We start from the raw sequence: 27151 nt of genomic DNA on the forward strand, positions 1-27151 counted from the left end.
TGCAATCCTTACTGATCATTAGCCTGTGGAAAGATGTGGACTTAGAAGTCATTACAATAAATGTGCTTTACCATGTAAGCAAGCTAATTTGTGTAAAATTGGTTCAAATTAAAAAGTGATAGTCTAACAAGTAAGAAGACTTTTCCCTCCATTTCCCATTCTTCCATTCCTGCAACTGAAGAGCAAAACTAATCCAAGATGTGTTTTTCTTTTAATGCATGGTTGTGGGAAGATTATACTGCTGAATCTGTATAACAAGTACAATCTGTAAGTTAACAAGTATAGTCCTTAGAGCAGGAAAGGCTTATGGAGAAAAAAAAAAAAGACTAATTTCTCCCAGAGCACTGGGAAGAATTTGAAGAATTGGGTAGCTTGGCATAAACTCTGCAGTCTTCAGTCACACATTCTCTTGATGAATTTACCTCTGCATAAGTGAAAAATCATGGTTTTGTAACTAGCAAGTAGTTGCAAAGATAGGATAGACCCTGTTCCAAGGTTTGAGACATTTGCTGCAGATCAGGTTATGACATCCTACAGAACTGAGCTCCTGTAATTGGTTCTATTGAAATGAAAACAGAAATAAGCATAACACAAATTATTGGTATAAAGGAGGAATACAGTGAGAAATTTGATTATCTGAAACTCTGCATCTAACCCTGATCTGCATTGCAAACCTATTACAGTGAGAGAACCTTATCTGACTATACTACAAATTTTCTAGACAGAGATGCTCAGAAGTTAATTCCAAGAAACAATATTCTTTAAAATTAATGAAATGATCAGTCAAGGCAAAAAGTCTGCCATCAAGCAGCCATGAAACATGCATACAGGCATTTTGACATGCAACATTAAGAAAAAAATCTCTCCTTAAAATACTTCTGTAAGAAATATGTTTTAATTCCAACATACCCAGCCTCCTCAAGAAAATCTTTTCCATCTGGGGGACTCTCATCCAAAGGTAACTCTTGTGTTCCTTCCAAGCCCTGAGCTTGCTGCATATCATTCAAGGTGCAAAAAGATGCTACTCTCTGATCTGTAAAAAAGTAACATAAGGATACATATAAAACTGGACGAAACAAAAGGCTATGTTACAGTCATTATCTTGGTTCAGTTAGCAAAATGGATGTAGATTCCTACATTTCAGCTTTGAAGATAATCAGCAGATGTATGTACCAACTAGTTGGCTTCCCCACACCTGCATCCAAAGGCAACCCCAAAACAATTTTTGATGTCAATCAGCAGTATGACAGTTTTGTCTGGACCAGTTAAAGCTGATATGAACAGTAAATTGGTCTTGATGAAATCTGCAGAAAACCCTTTCAGAATTCAGGGCCACAACCAATGACAGTAATAATTCAGCAAAAAGATTTGCATTTTTTCCATGGACTTTAAGCCCTCAGATTCCTCAGAATTCTGCACTGCTCATTTCGTACTGCTTTACTGTCTCAAGCATTTGCAGAACCTGATGGTAATCTGCATACTTAAAAACCAATAAATTCATACTATTTTTATCAATTGAGATTTTATTATATATATTGCTAAGGCACACTATTATCTGCATTGAATTTCCCTGGAACATAATCTAACAAGCACAGATGTAATTACCTATGGATATACAGTGTGGTTGCCAAAATACATCAGTCACCACATAATAGAAGTATGCCATGCAGATCATCATTGCACAGAACAGGAGTAAATGATGCATTCATTAGGATTTAATTTGTCTTCTTAAAAAAAAACAAAACAACAAAACAACAAAACAACCAAAATCCATATTCTGTGGAGATTGATTTAGCTTATTTCTGCCAAACAAAATCCATGTCTGCAGGCTTGTGTGAATTCTGGCCACAACATGCCTGCCTTGCCCTTTCTCCCCTTGCTCTACCACCCCACCAGGCCCAAAGCTTGCATTATCATGCAAACGTGCAAACAGAGGAAGTATTAAAAAGTTTACAAAAGGCAAAAGCCATCAATCCCAGACCATCACCTAGAAACGGCGTGTGATGACAGAACGGCCCAAATTCTTCATCTGAGTCAAAACCTGGAATAAGATTTAGAATGTTCCTATAAACAAGACAGTCCATCTCCACTGGAGCAGCTGTGGCCCTGGGGCAGTGCACTCAGTGGGATGTTCCCCGTGCAATTCCTGCTGGAGCTCATTCCCAGCCTTGCCAGGCCATTTCTACACCATCACAGTAAAGCACGAGGTGTCACACCCCACGTCCTAAGAGCAACACCCAGACCTGTGACACAGCACGACAACTTGGCAGGATACGTACGAGGACAACCCTTCAAACTCTTCAGGACACACACAGTGAATACGGGCCAGGTATTTCCAAATAGGAAGGACATTTTAGTTTAACAGCTCCATCAAACAAAAATAGGAAATCCCTAAAAAGCTCTTTGTCACTTTAAAAAATCCCTTCAGTATAGCATAGATCGTCAATTAGTTCTATAATATAATGTACAAAAGTTGCATGTTGTATTTTGCCTAATTTTAAAGACTGCAGCTCACTTCCCCTGCTTTTATCCTTATTTATGACTAGTGATGAATCTCAGCCAATACGGACATGACTTTTCCATATGTGCTGACAATTAGGTAAGAATGTAATTTTAAACACATAATCAATGACATCATTTACAGATTTGAAACCTACTAAGTTAAATAGATTTACTTAGTATGGATAAACTAAAGTTGGTTTCCCAGAAGAAAAACACAGTATGTAGGCCAGGAACAAGACAATGTAAACAAGCAGTCTGAAGTACACAGATAATTATTGGTTTCACCTTCATATTATTAACATTTCCATTGTCACTTGGTAGAAACAAAGGAACAAATGTTATGGTATCGGTATTTTCCTATGGCAAACAAAATGTGACACTGTGTCTCAGAAGAAATTCTGTTGCAATATTAAAAAAAAAAATCCACATTTTTCTCCCTCTGATGACTAAGCTTAATGAGTCTGGCCACTTGTCTGGTTTATTTTGTCAGCTGAGGAAGTGCTTTGTCAGTTTGAGCTCCACAACATCATTTTAAAGCACCTTTTTCTTGATGGATAAAAACAGGTGCAAAACCAGGTACAAGCAGCTATTAATGAAATCACATTATGCCACTTTTAAACACAGTATTTTAAAATATTTTTCTATTATTTCAACACACGCCAAAAATCTAAAAATGTGTGCTTGCAATGAAGTATAATGTGTGGATTAACTTTTCCTCCCTTGTATAATCTCTAATGAAGTTCAACTCCACTTAATTTAAAAATAATATTAATACTTAGAGTAGGAAATAAATTGTAAAACCTTTTCTATTTTTGTAGTATAACTTAGACGTATTTCCCCATACTCATGTCTTTCTAAAATATGAAACCATACTCTCACATTCACAAAGTGAGGACAAAAGTCACTACACGGCCACTTATAATTTAAAATCTCAAATTATGCAACATTCTTGATAAATCCCTGTGTTACTCTTCAAAGATCAGTTCCTTCATTTTCCAAAGCCAAGTTAGTGTCAAAATCATTCTCTGAACAAGTTAATAACACAATAAAATCTCTCTAATAACTAGTACAACTAGTTCCTGAACTAGGAAAATATTTTGCCTTTGAATACTTTTCAAGTATTTTTCTAGACCATTTTTATTTTCAGTAACTATATAATATGTAAATATTCATGCTTAGCAGCAGCTTCACCGATTTACTATTTAATTCAGAATTGTGGCAAAGGCTGAACTTGTGCTTCAAAGAGCAAAATCTTTCTACTGATTTTTGGTTTATTCATTCTTAACAGAATTGGCTTGAGTCCTTATTAATAAAAATGAAAAAGTCACCTTCACCCACAGCTAGTTTTTATAAAGAAAAATCAAGTGTATTTCTGGGTATGATGCTGTAGACCTATGTTCTGCTTCTTCCAAATTACAGGGACCCCTCCTATTCAATTGAGGTGACAAGAATATACAAAACAGAAGAAAATATATGCAAATCTCAGAGCTCCACTTTTTTAACTGAGATGTCCCTGCCAAACTCCAAATAGAGCCCATCCACAGAAAACTGTTTGCAAAAAATATATTTGTCTTTATATCAATAGTTTTAACAATAGCCGACTTAGCAAGACCAAAGATAAGACATAAATTCATGTTTTAATTTACTGTAACAGAGTGGTACAACTGTAACCACTAAGAATTTGAATCTGGATTTCCATTGTTCCAGACCACTAACAGAGGCCAGGAAAAACTCCAGGCAATTTTGGTGTACTGGAAATCTGAAAAGGCTAAAATGAGTAGAGTGCATTAAGCCACTCTCTCATTGTTAAGGTAAAGTCTACCCACAAACATACACTGACATATGCATTGAAGCAAAAAGAGTTACACATGCATGCCCTTGAAATCACCAAATGTTAACTAAATATTTTCATTTTTTTCTTTTTCTAGCAGTTTAACACACTACTTTTGTTAAAATAATTAGCTGTCATGCTAAATGATTCACTTCTTTCTCATTATGTTATGTGTAGCATTACATTTAGCTATGAAGATTTATATCAAAATATTAAAATAACATTAATTATTATAGCACAGATGTTTCTGCAAAGATAAATTTGCATTAAGGAACATTGCATTCTGATTGGCACCAGTAGACGTTCATAAAAATCACCTGGAAAAAAATCAGGAGTTGAAACCAACAATTTTAATGAACATCAGAAGGACTAACCTAGGCTTTTAATGCTCACAATATCACTTAGCAAACACTAAACAGCTTTTAAAAAGCAAAATAAATCCAGTTTGAAGTAGTACCAATATTACATAGTTCTATTAACAACAATATTGAATATTTTTATGTGTGTCAGTTCTCTTTTATAATTACAGCAGCAGGTATGGACATCCAAAAATGCTTCTCCTTTTAGTCCTCAAAAGATGGAAAAGATCTAAAAAGTCATCAGCATCACAATACACACATTGAAGGCCAGTCCTTCTTCCCTAACTTGGAGATCTATTGGAAGGATAATATCAAAAAGAGAATAAAAAATTAATTCTCTTATTTTCCCTTAGGCTTTTCTGAGATTTCTTTGCTCTCCTTTTTCAAATTTGTCTTTCAAATTTATTCTGTAAATCTCCATATCTTTATCTTTACTCAGTCCAACAGGCTTTCTTTCTTTTTGCTTCTTTAACTTTTTCATTTTGGTTTTTTAACTTCTCTTTTTTCACCCCAACTGCCCTCCCTCCTTTGCTGTGCAGTCACATCCAGTCCTATCTATTTTTTATTGCTTGCTTCAGGGGTGGATACAAAAACATTACAACAGAGTATTTCCATCATGTCAACTGCCCCTGGGTTCCTGTGTCTCTGCAGTTCCCAACGAAATAAGAGACAGGAACTGGAAGCAGCCTATCCATGTATGACAGAAATGGAAGGATTCCCCTTGCTAGTGACTGGACCGATGTTAGCATGCATGCAAAATAGCATCTCTGGAGAAACATCAGAGTCAAAACTATGTCCTCCAAAGGAAGGCAGTGTGGGGTGTTAAAATAATGCTGTGCTGTGCTGTGCTCCAGCTGATGGATGCTGACCCTCCACAGAGGCAGCTCATGCAAAACCCCTCCTCTGATGCATCTTCTGGACCCTGTGGAGCTAATGCCTGCACAGCTCCCCATTACACTATGAAGACCTGTCTTAGCAATAATAGAAAATCTTCAGAAAAAAGTTTGAAGTGAACATTCAGCTTCCTACAAAAATTCTTGTCAAATAAAAGCAGTGAAAATTAAATCCTCACAAAGTGAAAAGAATTATCATCATACTTTCAATTAAAAATGAAACAAAAATAATAGCTTCTTCCACTCTCATGGACCAGTTTAAAAACTGCTGTTCTACACAGGACCAAGGCTTCAGTTTAATAAATGCTAATATAAATAAACAACCTTGTCCACTCTTCATTTGAGAGGATGGAATAAAGTGAAAAACGAGACTGCTGCTCTTGTTACACCCATAAGTAAACTCTGAGCACAGATGATAGCAAAAATCTCGCTACTATATATAATTCTTCATGAAATTGATGCCCACAATTTAAGCACACAAAAAGTCTACATCTAACATTAATCTGCTTCTTAAGACAAACTGATGAAGGATCACGAGGCCTGTGTTAGGGATGTTGAACTGATCAAATTATGTAAATTGTCCACATATAATCTGGAGAGATCACAAGAGAAAAACTCTGACCTTGGAATCAGATTGGTAATCCTAACAAACTGATAGTAATAAAAGACATTTTACAAAGAAAAATTAAAATTAAGTCTAGTATCTAGGTTCTAGAAGAGAACACAACTTCAAAATATCAGGCTACTAAAGCCAAACTAGAAAAAAACCTCTAATTTCACAGATTCACTATTAAAAAATTCTTATCTTTTTAGTGAGCCTTTTCATTGAAAGTGGGGGGGCAGGTGTGTGTTTACTTTTGGGTTTTTTTATATGTGCCTACATGAAATGTGATCCCATTTCCACTCAATTAAAAAAAAAAATCAGAACAGTTTTATATTCAGAACTGGATAAACTTTAGAATCATGCACTCTTTTTCTCATTGATAGAATGCAGAACAGTAGTTACAAGCTTTTTTTAAATAGGAAGCTGAAGCAAGTTCTAAGTCAACAACATTAAAACACATATGGAAACTGCATCTGCTAATTCATATCCAACACATTTCCTTACAGTGATTTTTCATGACATGCCTATTAGTTATTCTTTTTTAAACAACTTTCAAATCGCAAGACATAGGATAAAGTTGTTTACGGGTTTAAAAATTCCATTCCTTGCAAAAGTTTCTAATTGCAGCATTATGAATTTAGTCAAAATGTTGTATAAATCATCTAACATACACACATACAGATGTCTTAGTGTATATTCTGTAGAGTCCTAAACAGAAAAGAATGACATCCCTTCATATAAATATAGATTGTTATTTACTACTCAAATTCTTACAATAATTCAAAAAATGTCCAATAAACAGCTTCTATCTCACAACTCAGACTACCAGTTCTTCAGCATTATCTACAGATATAGCTAAGTTATTTGCAATTTAAACCCAACCAGTGAATACCCTTCCTCCCTAGGATAGAGCACTGTGGGTTAGCTACATTGTTCTACCTCTCATTCTCAAATTCTAATGTAATTACACTTACATAACACTTACCAAAGCGAAATTATTTTCACCATGATACTAGATAGTAAAAAAAATGAAAATCTATTAGTTTTCAAAGAAAGCTAAAAATACAGGAGCATAGTTGGTACAGAATGATCTTTCAGTCAGCTGAACTCAAAAATTTTATTAGCTTTTAAAAATATTCCTCAAGTACAAAGTTACAGAGCTAGTCATTTATGATCCAAATCTTTTTTCAGTAGTTTAAGATGTCAGTAATAAATATCAGGGTGTTCCCTGAGCGATCAAACATAGAAATGCATGGGAAGGGCTGTCAAGATTCTGAGTGTCACAGCATTTCCTGCCAGCTACCACAGCCATGTTTGAGTAGTACTGAATAGTAATAAATGCACATACAATTAACCAGGTCAAGAAATGATACAGTTCTTCAAATTCCTAGTTATCACTGTTGGTTTGGGTTTTCACAATGCCATTTTAATTAGTATAGCAAGCAGCTCTGAAGAGCTTTTGGTCAAAGTGAACTTCAATCACTTCAAACTTTGAATCAAGCACCACTAAACTGATTTCCACTGTTGCTTTTAGTTAAAAAAGACCCAAGTCACTAACTTCACAATCAGTTCTCATGAAGTTAAGACCTTCATCTTATCTGATGATGACTGTGGTAACGTCATCCTAATTCACAGATACTTTTGACTTTCCATACATTGAGTAATGCAAGCAACACCAGTTAATAAACGTCAAGACATTTCAGGACAGCACAACAACGTAAAAAACCACCTCTCAGAAGCAACAAAACACAAAACACTCAACTGTGTATATTCATATAAACATGCAAACCAACATCCATTTTCTCTGCTTTGACATTAAGTGTATGAGGTTTTCTAAGCGGATGAAGTTTTCTCCTTAGTTAATCTGGTTCCATAATTGAATAAAGCAAACCTGGTCTATATCCTGCACCTCAAGTTCTGCTGCTGGAACATATAGTGTGTATTTCTGCTGGTCTTCAAGGGATCATGAAAACTGAGAGGGACTGCAACACCATTTGGACTACACATGCCACTTTATTAACAACACAATAAACTCAGGGAAGTGTTTCTCCCAGTTTAATTTTAAATATCTAATTTAAATGCTTTGAATCTCTCTTACAAACACCTGATTTTTCAACTGATTAAAGGAGGAACTTAGGCACTAAAGTGGAGGAATTGCATCTAAAACAGATATTGAAAGTATCATGAAGATTGCAAATTTTCAGTGACAATCTTCCACACTGAGAATTGATACTGCCGAAAGAACTGAAGGGCTACAGAGGCAAACACTGGATTTTTGTAATTCAAAATGTGGCTATACAATATATATTAAAAAAAAAAAAAAAGAAAAGTTTGTGCACTGAACATTGATCTTTATTCAAATTTTCCTGTTACCTTCAAACGCTCGTGCAGCATCTACCAGGTGAGACCAGTCTAGCCCTGTGGCAGTGTCTGGCAGGGGCATCAGGCCAGGATCATTGAATTTGGCTTTATCAGATAAGGACCCATCTGAGAACCAGAATTCATCTAAACAATAAACACAATAATTAGTCTTCCTATAACAATTATGTACAATTAATTTTGAAGCTACTATAATGATCTGTAAAAAATATATAAGCTAAGAGTGCTTATCTTCATTTCTCTAGTGTCTGTGTTTTCCTGTTCAATACTCAGTATGGGTGGAACAATTTCTAAATGTTGGCAAAGTAAGATGGGAAGGTTTCTAAAGGGTTTTTTTTTTGGTGCCACTTTGCATATGATGTGTCCCTCACATTTCCATATAGACACTGTGTGAGTAGGCAACATCCATTCTTAAAGCATAGCATATTAAACCTGAGCACTGAACAGAAAAGTTGCTAGATATACAAAGTTATATTTGTGAAATGACATGCAAGATCTTTACATGCAGAGTTTTACTCTGAAACTGAAAATATTCCTGTTCCAGAAGCAATTAAAAAAATATCACCTCCTTTTATTTTAATGCATTTGTGAATTCAAGCCTATATCCAAAACACCCTTTTACACTGAAAATATTACCCTTTCAGTTTAATATTCGAAGTTGTATCTCTGAGGATGTAAGACTTGTATGAGATTTCAGAGTGAGCTGTAACATGTTGTATACTGTACACAGATAATATATTAAATGAAATGTATACACTATAAATTGCTCAAACAAACCTTTCAGTTTTACAGACTTCCAGAAAGGTATCACAAACATACATTTTAGTAGAGGAGATGCTAATTATCACAATTATCTTGCATAGCTTCACATTTTCCTTATCTGTCCATAGCAGCCTTCACTCTGATCAATGTGAACATGTTAAAAAGAATTCTGAACAGGCACACAGAGTTTCTTAAAACTGAACATAAACAAAAACTACTATTTGCGATCACATTTCATCTTAACCATAAAGCCAGCAATGGAATATAATAATTTTATCACATAGTATAGTCAGGAAAAGAGAATTTTTGCTTCAAACATATCTGCTCCAATTAAACAATAAGATCAAAATACTAATTTTTCTGCAAATATTTCAGAAGGAAATTTCCATCTGGTTATTCCAGTGATTTAAACTATAATATGTAAGACAAGTATTTTTTTCCAGGAAAGGTCAAACATAAAAAACAATGAAGGAAGAAATGGATTCATACAAGTGATACATTATAGTTTAAGGAAACGGCATGCTGTCATTGTCCTCATATTAATATCCATTTGACTTAAAGATCCTGACCTAAAAATCCAAAACCAGTAAGCTGTTACAAAGCATTCTACTGCAAGAGCAATGATTAAAGCATATCATATGCTCTATTCTTTGCGGAAATCTTGCTTAAAAAGAATACTGAATAATGAAGAAAAGGAAAGTGAAAGAGGCTAATAATCATCTGTCAAAAATTAGAAGTCCCTGCAGAAGAGGCAAAAATTCTATTTACTGTGGAATTTATCTTGTTCCACAGTTACATGGCAGATGCAGTATCATTACACAACAGTTGGAAGTGGCTTCACAAAACCCTGTAGAAATATTCTTCTTAATACCTACCCTTAGTAGGTAAAAGTGGATGCTATATGAAATGGAAAATATAATATAGACATATATTCTACTCATATATCTGTACTAAGATTTTATTTTCAGTTCCTTATAAACATATATAAAGCCATATAACCCTTAGGCTACCTTTGTGCAAATGCATTGAAAGCTGAAAGTCAGAGCAGTCTCTGAACTTTTGTATATGACTTGGGAATCATAAGAACCTTATTTATGCAAGCACAAATGCTTCATACATCCCTGTTGTGGAAAACACACAGAATACCTCATTTGAAAGACTGGCAAGCCAGCTTTTGGTTCTAGACCAGCAGGCAGGCCCTAAGGGATAGCCTTTGCTTTTGTGTGATCAGCCTACAGAGGCTGATTGTGAAACCTGTCAGGAAGAAGCCTGCTCCCAGCGTGATTCTGCTGGCTTTCCAAATTGAAGTGTAGGAGTGATATATTCACCAGTAGTCATCCTTCATTATGCATTGTCTCTGTGAGAACCTCACTTCACCTTAGGGTGGATCCTATTCAGTCCTGCATAAGCCCTGACAGAGCCACTCAACTGCAGAAAGCCTGCCAGAGTAGAGATTTGAATATTGATAGCTCTGAAAATGCAAGTGCTTGTGCTGATGGCTGAAATCCTAAGTGGTATAACTGAACAGGCATGAGTATGCCACCACAGAATAATTCATTTTCAAGACATAAACTGTGTTCCTCTGCAATGGAGGAGGGGAAAGAGGGGGAAGAAGAAAAGGAATAAAAAAATCAAACATGAGCTCTAATGATATAGGCCTTGGTGCCTTTGAATTTCAGAGAATATTGTTTGTGTTCTGGGAATGCTCTGGTGAGATAAATTATTTCTAGCCTCCTGTATTTGCATTTCTTCCCTGCTTGTCTTACCTTGCTTTTGCCTCACTCTTTCTGTGCATGACTGCCACATCAGTAGCTGTTGCCTGTTGTCTCCCTTTTTGATTTGTGCAGAGGTGGCAAGTGATGCTTAAGCATGCCCACCTCTGTGTGTCCAGGAGGATATGCCCAATCTAATAGGCCACTGCTTTACTGCACACAAGATTGGCTTTTGAAGCAACACCGTTTCCTTTGAGAAACATTTTCAGTGTTATTTTCAGTTTTAAAGATTATTGTATTTGCTGTACTCCTTTAGGCTCAAACTAATTGATCTTATAGTTTAAGGTCCTTTCAGTTATGTCACTTCCTACACTAAGGAATTTTATTTATTTTTATTATTGATGTATAAAACTATGAAGCATTTTCAAGAGTCCCTATTTTCAATAAAATTACATGGTCAGTTCAATTTCCAACACATCTTTTGAAATTGATGGTTACTGGCCCCATATACATATTCAAAGAGTAACTAGTTATGCAGAAAGAAGATTCACCTGGCTTAACCTTTTTTACTTCCAAGACAATTATCCTGCTTCAGTCGGAACTGCTACTTTCATGCAGAGATTGTAGATCATGAAAAAACTATCTGCTAAGTACTCCTCACTTACTGTGCTCAAACTAGACATGTCCTTTAAAACGTAGATTATCTCCAAAGATGCTGCAGGTGAAGAAACATATCAAATCTCATGCAAACACAAATCCCACTCCCTGTGGGATGTCTGTTTTTTTTTCCTGCAATCAGTAATTGTATCTCTAAAGTCCTCTTAAGCTACAGCTTCTGCCTGCTGAACCTTTTCCTTCTTTAGTATTGCCTAGGTTTGCCCAGAGTCTCCCTTCAAAGATGTCAACCTGCTCATATTGTGGTCCCAATAACTACTTTTTCCTTCTCTTCTGTTATTGAAGATAGTCTAATGTTCTAAAAAGGTAAACTATTCACTGTGTGAGAACATGTAATAGCAAATGTTCTCCTTTGGTTGTGTGAATTAATCAGTAGCCTTTATCTGCTCACTGAAAAACTGATTTCCAAATTTCCCACATCACACATCACCAATACACAGCACTGCTCTTTCATTTTAATAGTGCTTCTTATCAGCAAGTTTAGTCTTGGACTGAAGCTAACATGGGTGGTAAGGCAGTTTGAAGATAAGACTTCCATCTATGAGCATGGTTGCAGAGACAGTTCCTGCACTTCAGGCAGCCTTTTCCCTGTGGCAACTATAATCTGAGCACTTTCAGAATTCATCAGTGTATCACTCTACAATCTTCCCTTACTTTTGACTCTCTTCACTGCAACTATCCTGCACCTTGCTCGTTTCCTCATAGCACAGGAACATCCTGCCAGTTTATCTCTTAGGGAATTTTCTTTCCCCTCTCTTTTTCTGCTTCATAATAGAGAGGACCATGGTGCCTGCAGTGGAGTCAAATTGACTCCATGTGTCTTCAAGGGTTCCTGACTTACGTTACTACTCTAGTTCGGTATCAGTGGTTCTCCTTTTTTACCTTCTTTCCCTGCTCATTCACCTGCCATGAATTTGCAAGAAGGGCACAGATTTGTACCTGTAACTACAAGCTAGAATCACTCAGCATGAACAACACTGTCTCAGTCACGGAAACCTTAATGTCCCTAAGGTAAAATTCCTGATTTCTTAGCTACCCAAATTCTCCTTTCTGGTTTAAGTTAAAAGTAAGATAAAATTAAGTGAATATTTATACATTTGTGTACTGTATGCAATCAACAGCACTCGACAGTCAGACTTTGCATTTCAGACTTTACTGAAAGCAACTCTTTTTTTCATATCACTTCTCCAGTGACAAAACAATAATTAAAAAATCCTATAGCTTCACTTTTCCCACCATCTTCTTACAGTCAACAGCACACACAGATGAAGTTTCTGTTTCTATATTTGCGTGGTCATTCTGTCTCATAATTCTGATTTCCCAGAAAACTGAAACCCTTCAGGGTTGTCTATTACTCCTTGGTTTTGGTACTGCCTTGCTTACCTATTAATCACACTCTTTTCCTTGCCAGAGGGGTCTCATGAGCTTTGGTGCTGCCACAGTCTTTCATGCTGGATAATAACGTGCAAGGATATATCTTTCTAAAATTAATTTCAGCCCAAACCGTGCTACTTCCACTGATTTCTATAAACATTAAATATCAGTAAAATTAAAATGCTTTGAGATCACATAAAAAAGACATTACTATGACAGCTAGGAATCCGGATATCTAAAACTATAACCTCATGTTAAAATTATAAATGAAAAAGAAACGTCTCATATCACTGCTATAGAATGTAAATACCTACTAAGCACCAACTACAGAAAACGTTCCTGAAAAGAGCCAAAGTCAGTTTCTTATATGGAAATACTGACTAATCTTATTTTTGAAACATAGGTGTGCAAGCCATGATATTTTTTTTCAGAGTGTAATTACAGATAACCAATTAAATCTTCCTTGAAACAAACACCACAAAAGATTCTATATAGCTGGCATTGATAAGCACTTTTAAAATACAGAACCAGAAACATAAAATAGAGATTGCATATGAAATCAGCATGAATTGCCTTGGATCAGTTTTTGACTGACAGCATACCGATTCTGTGGGGTTTTTTCCAGCTACATGTATATATAACTTTCTGTATCTAAGAAGCAGCAAGAATGAAATATGAGGTGTCTAAGACAGAGCTAATACAAAGCCCACTAAAACATCAGTGCTGGAGGAGCAGTATAAAGCTTCCATGTCCACGCTTAATTGCCTTGTGCCAATCTCCTGACAAAAAGCAAGCTGAAGATTTGATCCCATTGTATGTTTACATTCACAAGAAAGGGCTCTAAAAACCAAGGCATAACATAGTGGAAAACAAAAAAAGGAAACACAATCAGGAAGCCTAACAGTATGATACACAGCTCCTTCATAGACTACCAAAATCTACTGAATTAATCTCCAGTGAAACAAAATGGCTCTCCCTTTGCTATCCATAAAAGAATAGGATCATCTCAGATTAAATTTATAGTAAAGAGTTTCACTCTGAAAGGAGAATATTTTTAGAGTGGCAAAAGGTACACCAAGCATGCATTCCCATCTGAGACAGGAATTTAGCACTCATTTGAGATGCCAGTTCAAAATCAACCAGTGGTTAGTGACCAAAACTCAGCCTCACAGCTGAGGCCACCCTAACTAGAAAAGTGTTGTATATATAAAGCTTATTTCTCAAAGTTAGGAAATGACCGCTAGTTCCTGAAGGACACAATGAATGACAGAGCCCTTTTTATTGCTACTTCTTTAAGTTACCTGGCTGCATTCTCCCTGGACATGCACCTAAAATGTCCTTAATGCTTTCAAGAAATTCACCCACAGCTTCCTAAGTATGGACTTCAGAGTCCACTTTTTTTTAATCGCAGTCAGCTGTGATGCCATATTAGAGTAGCTATAGAAAAGAGGTTTTTTTTTTTCTTCCAGATTGCATGTTAACTCCAGGTGTCCACAATACATCAGCCTAAACTAACTGAGAAGCATATATTTCAGCATTTTTGACAAAATAATTCACTCTTATTAAGTTAACAAATACAGATATGTAATCTTAATATACATATCTGTCGGAGTAGATTTGGGCTTTTCATTCCATTTTTTTCCAAAAAGAAAAAAAGGACTATAAACTTCATAGCTCATCCTGGAATTATTGCAAGCTATGCATATATAATAAAGGTCTCACGAAAACCTCACTAGTAAATAAACACATTCATAAAATAGTTTAAACTTAGCACCTCAGACTACTCTTTTGCTGCCATTAAAACTGAAGTGTCATTTGTAAAGGTTTTACTAATATGTTAAAAAAGAAGTGTCATCAATTCCAATTTGGAAATTTTATTGCACATTTCCTTCTAGGTTGTTACTAAAAGGATCGTCTAAATAAAAGGTCTTCCATTTAGCTATTATTTCAAATATATTTGTGAATGTTTCAATAATTTGAATGCATATAAAAGTAAAAAAATAATTAAAACAAAACAAGCATGGCATAATTAGGTCACCAGTGGAAAATAAAATGATAATGGGAAGTACCTTCAGACAAATGTTTGTTGCCTATCACTGGTTTCATGAAAATTCTTTGGGAAGTAAAGCGAATGCTGTCTCCAAACATGACAAATATGAATTGAACACTTATGGTAAGCATGAGCATGTACTGCTGACCGTATATCCTTCTAGTAGGATAACTAGAACACTGATTTGACATGTCTTAATTTCACCTTAAAAGTAAAATCTCACTTAATAATTGGTGATTTGTTTGAGTTTACTACAAATATTCCAAAGTCAGCAATGACAGTGACAATCACTTACTTCTCAGATTTCCCATTCCAGGGGTCAGGCTCATTCTGGGAGGCAATGTGCTGTGATACGGTGGAGTAGTGCTGAACAAAATATCATTTGGCAAGGCCTGCTCTATCATTGAGCTCCGAGAGCTGCCATAGGAAGATCCTCTTCGATTGCTACATATACTTTCATCAGAGAGGGTGCGATAAAGTGTCCTCCGTGGGGAGAGGTTTCCATAAAATGAAAACTAAACATAAAAATAAGAGCACACATTGCTGGTTGAAGTGATTCATACAATCATATCCCATCATCAGTTCTTGGGAGTATTTTTCTGGACAGGCACTCTGGAATTCTTGATCTAATGCAGAAGATCAGAGATTTCTTCCACCATATCAGATCTACTGGGGCCTCAAAAGAGTTACTGAATTGGATTATCATACTTCCTCTTGATATTTTGGAACATATCACCATGAATTAATCAGATGCTGTGCAGTTTTATTAATTCTGAAATGTTAAATGAAAACTTCATAGCTTTCTGACAGCAATGTTTTACAGAAATGTATATAAGGTTACCAACTCTGGAAACATGTATGCAAGACTATATATAAAACTGTTTGATTTTAATTCTAAATGATCATGCTTTAATGTTAAACATTCTGAATTGATATATGCTGCCACATAATTCATTGGATGATAAAAGTGACTTGAGACACTGCATCTCTCTGTATATCACAGAACAGGCTTAGCAAAGAGGATAACAGAGTTCAGTGAAAACTGCTTATGCATTTCAAAAGGCTACTTAAACCACAACCCAAATATCTACAGCAAAACAAGATGTTACTGTATTGTAAAACTGGACCATTCCTCTTTGTAAGTCATTCTTCAGCACTGCAAACCCAGTTTTCTTTACACCTACAAAGGACAGGTATTGCCGTATTTATTTTAACTGGCTTGTCCAGCATACAACAATTAAATGTCTCATTTTCTTTGTAATTAATTATGTGCCGCACATTCCCTATGCAGAACAAATGCTTATAGCTTCTGAAAACAGTGAATATAACATAGAATCTCCCATATGCAGAAAATTCCTTTCTGACTTCACTGTCAAAGGTAACTGGCTCACCAATATCAAGATTACTACCCTCTATGAAGGCATAACCAAAGACTGTACACTGCCAAGCCCTATGGCTGGGCTCCCTTGTGAGTCAGAGCCCACGGCCTCTCTTACTCTTTTAACTTTTCTTTAGGTGTCTTGGAGGGGAAGGGGATAGCAGTCATTTATCTCAGGACAGCCACACCTCCTCATTCTTTATTGATTCTTATTTGGGTAGTCAGAAACATTGGCAGTTCTTGAGATCATCACAAAAACCCACCAATTGTTGTATCAATAATAAATTGTAAAAACCTCTAGGACATTACTCATGAAAATTCAAGCACATATAATGTATACTTAACATACCAGATGTTAAAAAATATATATGATCTGAATTTTAAATTCAACTCTGCACTTAGAGGATTCCCATGTGTTACTTTTGTTCAGACATGATGATTATGCTATTTAGCATATCGTATAAACACAGTGGGTTAAAGGAGCATTGAGTTAATATGGAAGTGTGATAATTATCTCTAGTAATTTAATTGCTTTGTTCTTTATTCCACATTAAGCACAGAATTCAGAACCATTTATGCTTTGGGGAGTGGCAAATTTTAAGTTCACTATCCACTTTTTGTGAACTATTAAGCATTACCAGTTATCTTCATACTATAAAGATTAGATCTAGGCTGTTCAGTAGCACTGATAATTATGCCTTCTGAGCAGCTGCCACTGATACCTACATGAAACTGGTATTTGGATTTATAGCAGAATTGTTGGTACTGACTGTTACAGAGCAGAGGAGTGTGGGATACTTTTATTAATGTGTTTTAATACAAAACAAGATGCATAAATTTAGGCATCTTTCATTGAAAATGTCACTTTTAACCTGTCAAATTATAATGTAGTTCCTCAACCTGCATCCACCTCTGGTCAAGCTAAGTAAAGACATTCTTAAACACACACTGGATTTTATACATAATCATCAAACAAACACTTCCCATCCTTGTGGGAAATGATATTTTTGGACTTATGGTCATCCCCATGGAATAAACTTAGCTTGTACAAAACAATATTGTATTCTCTGTAGCAATTTTGGCCATACCAGAAATCCATTTCTAAGTTAATTATGACTGAAACACATAGAGCCAAAGAGAGTAGCCAACCTTTCTTCTCCCTTCCTCCATAGAGAGGCTGTCTGGCAGCATCAACTTTAGAAAATCTTCTTTGGACAAGACTTGCTGGCTTTCAACAATGGCATTCCTCACAGAAGTTTGGAGTGGACTTGAGGCAGACACAGCATCAATATCATCATACACTCTGTTGAGAAAATTGGTGGTTTTAGGAAGAAATTTGATTTGAAAGACTGCAATCATTTTCTGTCAAAGTGAAAATTGTTAGAATTATATCCTGACACAGCCCACTCTGTTTAGAAAATCTTTTGATCATTTTGCCTTTATGAAACTGTTTGTTGGTACAAAATGAGATTCTTAAACCACTGAAAAACCGAGTTTAGAAATTCTAAAGAGCAATTTTAAATAGCATAATCCTTGTTTCTCCTAGCTTGCCTCACTCTTTTTTACACACCACAATTTTCTATCAATATAAAAGTTATATTTATTGCAACATTTCCAAAGGTTCATCACAAAATACTTTAACTTTTACTTCCACAGCAAAAAAAAAAAAAAATCAATATTTGATAGTACAATATTGCCTCCAACTTCACAATCTGGCAAAATTACTATAGTCATCACAGCAATGGTTGAAGTGTATTGGTAATTGATTGTCCAATGTGCTAAGTATATTTTATTATCAGTAATCACATGAAGCTATTTAGATAAATAAAACAAGTGTGTTCGTTAATTATCAGCACATAAAAATCTAGTTACAGTCTACAGCAGACTGCCAAACTGAATTATTAACCTTCTGCTCCTTCCAGTGAGAAAGGAGAGACAGATTTTAAGAGGTTTACTCTGAAAATGTAATCGAAGGAACTGGAGATTCCAGGTCACAGAGAACACACACTGGAAGCCATTGCTTACTGCCAAGTGCAGCCTAATCAGTGACTGTCTTCAACAGAGAGGAAATAAGCTTTGCTATGGTGAAGTGTAATTCTCAGTGAATTATAACCTATAGTGGCACAACATTCAGCAATTGACCTGATGTTCATCATCATTGCTAATTAGAGATGTTATTTTATTTCAACATAATTATCCTCAGAGAGATATTTCCTCTCTGTGATACAGAGAGCTTTCCTAGAAAGAAAGAGGCGAGGCAGTAGTGTATGCCATGGAAAACTCTAAAATATTTTTTGATATATGAAGTGTTGTCGTTTTCAATTAATAGTTCTTGAATAGAAGTATCTCTTGAAGATAATTTTCTAAATTGCCGTTGTTTCAGTCTAAATACCATGATCCATTATGCAATTTTATTTCAAGGCTGTCATTCAAAATAAGGAGAAATTGTTCCAGTACTTCATCAATTTCAAAATCCAAAAATTTGTGGGAAATCCTGAAGTTACTACATTTTAAGTTTAAATGCTACTACAACAGAACAATTTGTGCAATTAAAACATTGCAAGGGTGGGGGGGAATGAAATCACCCATATGTTAACACAAAGAAACACAAATAACCAGGACAGGACAGTAACACCTTCTACTTTTGAAAATTAGGAATTCAAGAGCTTGACTTCAGACTCTTATTTCATAGCATATATATTCTAGCATGTATTTTTAAATATTACTCTTGCCATAAATATGCACACATATGCAATGTTAGGTATCAGATAAAAATAACCCATTCCCATTAAACTAAGAGTAATCCCAATTAAACATTCAAAAATCAGGTACTGCGTGTCATCTTGCCAATTTATAAAGATAAATAGAGGATGACCATGGTTTATTGAGAAACAGCACCAAACAGCTCGTGCACAAAAGGAAAGCTAGGAGATTACACACAAAGATGATTTTGAAGCCAGCAGGAATTTAAACGTTAGTTTTAAACAGCAGATTCAAACTGTACTTATGCACCACTGTGAAAGTATCATCTGTCTGTATTTGAGGTACTGCATGTTTCCTTTAAACTTCAAGCCTTTTTCTTCCACCTAAGGACAACATATTTCTCATGGACTATTCCAGTGTTAAGCTGTACATTGAGCTGTTCATTAGATACACAAAGGTACAGAAAAAACCTCTGAATATTTGAAGGCAAAATAAAATCTGTAATTTTTTCCTATCCTATTTTAAAATTTATTTTCACTACCCTTCTTCCCCCAGTGAAGTAAAACAGAGTGCTTACTCATGACATTCGGAAACTTCTGATTCCTCTGGTGTAGGACTTCCTTCTGATTTTTTCCATCCAATGACATATTTACTCACTGCTCCTTGTCTGTGGTATGGTTTTGAAATCGACCCAGACATCTGTTGACCACTGTTCTGCGACACTATATAGACTTTGGAGGTATCTAGGGAGCCACTCTTTTTAGAGCAGTGTGTTGATGGGCTCCCTGAATGATGTGACCCACTGGAAAAGTGAACAGAACACACAAAAGGGAAAACTGAATATGCTATGCAACAACAGATCAGAAACGCTTCGCCTGGTCTGCAGCAATAATTCTCACTGCTAAGCTTTTCTCAAGGTTAAAATCAATGAGGCAAAATTGGCACAGTAATTTTCTGCAGACCAACTGCATATACATTAAAGCTCTTTGAGAACAGAATTGTGATGAGTTTCTAGATCAAACAATGTATGGAATTCAGCTTGCTGAAATGCCAAGGCAAACTGATGTGAATCAAAACTAAAAGCCTAAATTCAAGATATATATGTTCAATTTGTGTGTGCAATTCAAAGTAAATATGTACACATACATTTACATCAAGAAGTACATAGGGAATTACTAAAATATCTCTCTAATCGTAAAACCTATGTGCTTTTCCATTTCACAATGATTTTGCCAGTTCATGCCAGATTAAGCTGTGCCTTTCAATCAGACACATTATTATTAAATTACCAGCAAATTTAACAGAAGTAAATTTTAGTTCAACAAAACAGTCCTCTAGATAAATTTATCAGCCCCTTTTATAATGAATAATAACACTAGCAGGCACTAAGAAAACCTTTTAGTGAAGACTCTAAAAACTATTTCAAATAAAGTAAAGCAAACACTTAATTGGAGAATAAATTTCTTCAGAATAACCACACAAGACAAATCTGGTCATGTCAGGTATACAAGGAAATTAGAATACAAGGTATTATTTGGTTATTTTCCTCTACTGACTGACACTGAAAACAGGAAAATCAGAGGGAAAGAAGAACAAACAATTTCCTTCTATCCTTTATGGAGTAAAAACCTTAACACATAGACCAAAGCTTCAACTTCAAAGTCACCATAAAATGGGAACTGGAAGATAAAGGCGACCAGCTGTAAAAGTGTTCTTTCAAATCTTGCTTTACAACAGATGCACACATTTCATTGGCAACAAAAAGAAGAGCTGAAAATCAATCAGAAATGCAGATCAACAAACAAAACTATAAAGCATACATCAGAATAATGCAAATTTGGGGGGATGGTATGGAATGGAATTTCACTATATGCAAAAATGGTCGAATATTTCTGATATCTCTCAGCATTAATTCCAAGGTAATATGCCGGACTGTACTGACAAAACAAAAGTAAGTGAAATAAGTTATAGGTGCAAACTTCTGTTTTATTCAGGGATGTTTCCCAACTTTAAAAACCTAAGCAATTTTCACGGGTCACATACAAACCTCCATCAGATCTGGGAGGGGGCCTGGCTATGCTTTTCAGGCAGACTCATTAAAAATTACTTGAAAACTGCTCATATAGGTATTTGAATACAACAGAAATATCAAAATCTTTAAAAGTGTCGTTTCCAAGAAATGTAAACAGAGTAAAAACAACACAAAAGAGTTATCTGTATGTTAATCTATAATCCATAACTCCTAATTTGTAAGGAACGCATACCTGGAATGAGAGGAGATTTCACTCAGGTCTCCCATGCTGCCTTCAGCTGTGTGACTGGTGGGAATAGCAGAGGCATAGCTATGAACAGCATAGATTTTAGCTGGATCATCCTCCGGCCCCGGAGCCTCGGCAGCCTCGGTCCACTGCTCGGCGCGGCAGTGCACCGCAGCCCTGCTGCCGGCCAGGTGCAGAGGGGCCAGCAGAGGCGCAGGCATGCAGGGAGCAGTGTCGATCCCGCTGTCCGTAGAAGCCCCCTTGATGTACGTTAATCCCAGCAGCTCAGGATCCATCAGATCTCCGGAGCCAAAGTGTTTTTCATCACTGTTGCTGGATGTGTTACTGGATAGGGTGTTGCTGCTTGAGTGGCTCGAACAGCTTTTGTCCCCAGTCTTAAAACAACAAGAAAACAAACCAAAAAAGACCCCCTCAAATTAAATAGTAAGAGATCTATTTTCATATAAATCACTGCATTTGTGCCATTCAAAGACCATTTTATTTTTTTTTTACAGTATGCTATCTCATAACTGCAAAGTATGAAAAGAGCCAATTATACCACCAGTTTCTGTGAAATGAATTGCACAGCTGGCTAGACACATTAAAGGTTGATGTCACTGCAAATAAAAAGGCTCTAGTTCCATCTTCTATCACAAATCTTAAGATCAGAATTGAATTTTCTGATTATAGGACCTGCTTAACATCCATAAAATTGCATTTCTGAACAGTTAAAATAAGCATTTGTTAAAGGTAGAAGCCTTGGTAATTATTTGTTTAAACAAGCTCTATTGCAAATCTGAAAAAACACCAAAGACTGAATTATTGTTGGCTTTTTTCAGTGTGGGTGAAATACGCAGCTCATTGGATCAAATCCAATTGGATGTGTGGCTAGTTAAATTGAAGCCAATTGTGATGTATGTGCACCAGATGAAAGTAACTTAAGTCATAAGGCCCGAAACTAAGCATGGCCATTGAAATGGAGTAATTATGTCAGACATTTGTGCCAATAAAGTTTGGCGGTTTTGTTATTTACCTTTTAAAATAAATTTTATAGAGAGTTGGATTAACTTGTCTCTGTGACAGAGCAGCCAGAATAAAGGCAGATGGACTTCTATTAGGTATAATATAATATAAATGGGAAGGGTGACTAACTTTTTTATGAGATCCATCTCCTAGCAGCTGCTAGGAGATGCTGTGGCACACACATAAAATATAAGTTTACAAACAGTGTACAGATTCCTACTACATATAGCAGGATTTTCCATGTAACAAACATTATTATTAGTGTACTTTCCATCACTAGGCTGTTAAGGATTTTGCCATTACTGAAGACAAGCTACTAAACTAGGTAGACTAGAGAATCTGTTCAGCATTCCCAACATACAAGCTACATTTTTATAGTGCTTATTGATAATTACACTCCGTGGGTATTTCACACAAGATGAAAAGCGGTATGGTAAATATAATTTTATTTTCTTTTAAAGGGTAATTAAATACTCCACAGATTAAACAAGCCAGTACAAATGAAGCTGTAAATTCACAGCTGAGTGGAGACTATACTACTTTTATCTCCTCAATGGCTCAGACCCAAACCCTCATGGAATTCTGAATTCGTAAACACAGAATTAAGCATACTTTATTCAACCCACATCTAGGTGAGAGTAATCTTTTGCCTCCCTTTGTAAGTTACTAGAATTTATTTTTAAGATTTATTTCCATAAGTCCAGAGCAGGTTTTGATTGTTGCTGTTTTGTTTTGGGTTTTTTTTTGTTTTGTTTTTAGAGTGCTGAATGACACCCAAGTAAAAGACTTACATGTGAAAGCTTGTTTGGTGACTCCTTGCCACTTCCTTCTTTCTGTAAAGCTCGGTCTTTGTAGGAGCTCAGGACTTTGGTTGATGGTGCATGCCACTTGGCTTCTGCCACAAATAAAGGAAAAAGGCACACGGCTCAGCATCAGGTTTCAAACCTGCACACCCTTTGGAATCAGACACAGTCCCTGCTTTCACTGTCACATCACATGCTCCACATGGGGAGGTGGCTGCATTTCAACAGGAATTGCATTGCAAAGAACATTTACTTTAAAGATACAGTGGGTCTTATTACCAGAATGTCTAGTTCCTTCCAAAGTTTCCTCTCGTTCTCTGCCTCCTTCACACTCCAGTGAGCCTGAACCTTGGTGATGTTCATGGAGTAAAGGGGACTGGCATCTTTTAATGTAAGCAGAAAATTAAGCTGTTAAGGTTTTTATCCTTTGAGATTAGTTACATGATGAACAACACCACTTTTTACTCTTAAAAGCAAGTATTTTGTAAGTGACCTTTTAAAATAATCATCATTCCCAAACATTTCCAAGCCCTGCATAGAAATATTTACATGCATTTCTTTTCAACAGCACACTATTATATCTGAAGTGTGAACATGCCAAGAAGACACTGAACTTTAAGAAGAGCTGCAATTTTGGGGCTATATAGCCAAAGGCTTTTGCAGTGAAGAACCATGATAATATATGCTTAACCTCTTTGTGATCTTAGCCCCACAGAAAGTAATTGTAGTTTTGCAGTTTCACACTGAGAATATGTAAGCTAGTACCAGATCCACTGCCTTGTATTATACTGCAAAAGTTTAAACATTTCACAAAGCAACAAACTAAAACCTAAGCTGCTGTTAGGAATAACTGTGCTGGAAAAAATGACACAAGATGCATTTTGATGAGTTGACTGTCAAAAAAAAAAAAAGGCTATGGTTTTGTTTGAATTATTAGCATCTATTTAGCTGCCAGAGATTTCACTGAGTTATGTGAAATTCCTTGAAGAGTCTATAAGATACTGCATATATATCTGCTACATGGAATATCTTATCCACAATCAATCATGCCAAAGCATTAATAAGCTTCAAGGAGTCAAGCTGATGCTTTCAATATTCACTTTTTTTTTTCTGAAAAGTAGCTTCTGAAAGCCACTTGGCAAGTCTGGAATGATTTTATATTACTCTATTGTAATATATTATCTCTTGTAGATACTGTAATATATTATCTGTTGTAGATACTGCCATAGCTCAACATTTTGTAATGTTTTCAGCAGCTGTATATATACAACAAAGTCATAAATTTAAAGTAGTTTAGAACAGATGTCTCACATTATATTCTTACAACATGAGTTATATTGGGGTAGTCTTCTATATACAGAAAGCTAACTTCTGTCATTTCAGTACCAAGGGATGAACAGGGATGTGAAAGAACCATCTATGTACAGCCTTTCAGGGAGATGAGACATCTGAAATTCCTACTGTTTTGAGGAGATATCCTAGGGAATGGGTGTCACTGAAACAAACATAGCAGGAAATAAAACCTCTGAAGACCATAAAGATTTTTTTTAAATCAAACACCTTTCTCCCGAAGCAGAAGGAGGAAGTACTATTATTTTATTCTAGTTTTGAATTACTAGCTGATTTCTGGCCTGTTTCTGAAAAAATAAACCTAAGAACCATTTCTTATTTATCTGAATTTGAAAATATGATTCTGAAGAGTTAAATGAGGATGACTTTAAAATCATAGTTGCATGCATCTTACATCAAACATAAGTAAACCTGTGTATCTTAGAAGATATTAACAGTGTTTGAAAAGAAGATCTATTTTATTTTGCTTAAGAAAGAAGATGCAGGGGAACTACTGCAAGATTTCAATAAAAGTTTTAAAAAATCACCGATACCCGTCATATCCCACTTGCTGTCTCCAGTGGCTGCTCCCGCTGGGTCCTGGGTCACTGGATGAGGACTGGTTGCTCGGAGAACTTCTGTAATGTTGACCAGAGTCATTAACAGTGCACTGAGGGATTTGTGGGGTTTCATTGCATTTGTTTCATTTGAAATGGGCTGTGCTTCTTCTATAAAATACATTCATTTTCTCAAATAATACAGATGCAACATGAACACTTAGTTACATCTGTTTGAGGAATTTAAGAGGTTTATCTCAGTTTCATAAACCTCTAACAAGAATTTTAAAAGTATAGTATTTATTCACTAATATTTCCGACTGAATATGTAAAAAAGGCACAAAAAGAGAAAGACTAAGTGCCAAATCCTATTTTCCTTAGATCTGGCTTTAGCTCTGAACAAGTGGGATTACTCAGGAGTCAGAGCAGCTGGATTAGGTCTCTAAATTTATGTGTGGGAAGCTCTCATAGTGGATCAGAAATGATTGTTAGTTCCTTGGCACTTATTCCAATTTAAAAAATAGGAAACTTAGAAAAGGCAATACTAGGGTTTTTTTTTAATTTTATTTCATTAATTCTGTGTCACAGAAAAGCAATTAATTTTTTTCATGAAAAGTATTATTTAAACTTTTGAGTCTTGTGTCTTAAAAATTTTGCTAAGCAGTTTTTTTGGATTTCCAGATGGTTGAAATGTAATGCTTAAATTTAGTTTTGATCACTGTCCTTTCCTCCACTACTGCACATATCATTCCATAACTACAACACCATTTCCTTCAGTGACATTATCTGGAATTCAATGCCTGTATTTATATTTTTTTCTTTTCTCTCCCTTCCTTTTTTTTTTTTTTTTTTTTTTTACATGTAGAAATGAATGTAAGTACCTAGGGAAGAAATGAAGAGGTTGTTTTTTCTTTTTGCACAATACTTTCCCAAGGACATGACCTTCAATATGACCTTCAATAAGCAACTTTACTGTTCAGCTTGAAAATTTTAATGACATTAGCTATTATATTTGGTTTTTAAAGACATTAGCTATTGTATTTTGTCTAATAGCCAAGGCACAATAAAGAGTGTAGTACCTAATTTTTCAACATGTCTGTCTCTGAGCAGTATTGACAGGACTGAACCTCTCTCAATTAAGTGAAGTAGTCAATAGGTTACAGCTTAATTCAGTTCCACGTACTTGTTCACGTACCACCAAGAATTTTGCATTTTGTGCACAGATTAAGAGACCCAGCATTAAGGAAATGGCAAATTATAATCCCATGTGTTTCCAGCCTCCAGACTGACTTTTTTAGGACATTGTCCTCAAAACTAGGACATTGCTTTGTGCTGTTCCAAGGCTGAAAAATATTTACTTCCCATTTGTTGGACAAGTGTGAAGCTTTTAGCCTAGTATACGGAGCGGCTACAAAAGGAGAACCACACAAATCTCATCAATGAATGCCTCACACAGTTCCTTCACACAAAAATTCCAGCCATCTGCTCTCAAGAATGGATTCCAGACTCTAGGTATTGGGATGCATTGCCTGCAAGTGTGACTCAGGGACTAAAGTACACAGAGACGTCTTGGTGCAAAAATCAGAAGAGTGAGCCTGACTGAATCTTCACTTAGGCACATGCTATGAGTAGCTGTTACAGAATTAGCCACTTTGTGAAAAGAGGGGCAGAGCTCAAGGATATCCTTGTATTTCTTAGTGACTCATTAGAGGGAATTCCTTTAACAACACAAAAAAACTTGGATGGCCTTCTCAAAGCACTTAATTCTCAGGAACTGTATAAGGAACATAAGTGTTCAGTTTTTAATTTCACTCCAGGGACTGGGCACCTAAATATTATATGTCACAGGAGCTGAATTTTTGCTGCTTAAGTCTTTTACTAGATCTAGTTCACATTTCTTTTGCTTCTTCCTCTTTTTACCTATGAACCAAACAATTTCATTGCTGACTTCACCCTTAG

At 35.8% G+C, this 27151-nt stretch overlaps 1 protein-coding gene across 5 annotated transcripts in view; it reads right to left on the minus strand.

Moving 5' to 3' along the window:
• SIPA1L2 (signal induced proliferation associated 1 like 2) overlaps nt 1-27151 on the minus strand; it is a 144435-nt gene that overhangs the window by 20009 nt on the left and 97275 nt on the right. For 3 of the 5 annotated variants that reach the window (XR_014850834.1, XM_085055478.1, XM_085055480.1), the window contains 10 exons: nt 25190-25273; nt 23586-23689; nt 23295-23398; nt 21487-21875; nt 19800-20024; nt 17669-17822; nt 15437-15656; nt 8563-8694; nt 1988-2041; nt 910-1033 (listed from right to left, as the gene is read on the minus strand). Coding sequence is in view for 4 of the 5 variants with exons in the window: in XM_085055478.1 (XP_084911604.1) it covers nt 910-1033; nt 1988-2041; nt 8563-8694; nt 15437-15656; nt 17669-17822; nt 19800-20024; nt 21487-21875; nt 23295-23398; nt 23586-23689; nt 25190-25273 (1590 nt within the window). In the remaining variant the exon portion in view is untranslated. The remainder of the gene's footprint in view (nt 1-909; nt 1034-1987; nt 2042-8562; nt 8695-15436; nt 15657-17668; nt 17823-19799; nt 20025-21486; nt 21876-23294; nt 23399-23585; nt 23690-25189; nt 25274-27151) is intronic. The other 2 variants (XM_085055479.1, XM_085055481.1) reach the window with 2 other exon arrangements.

The sequence above is a fragment of the Lichenostomus cassidix genome, chromosome 3, assembly GCF_008360975.1.
Source record: "Lichenostomus cassidix isolate B80296 chromosome 3, HeHo_3.0, whole genome shotgun sequence".
NCBI lineage: Eukaryota > Metazoa > Chordata > Aves > Passeriformes > Meliphagidae > Lichenostomus > Lichenostomus cassidix.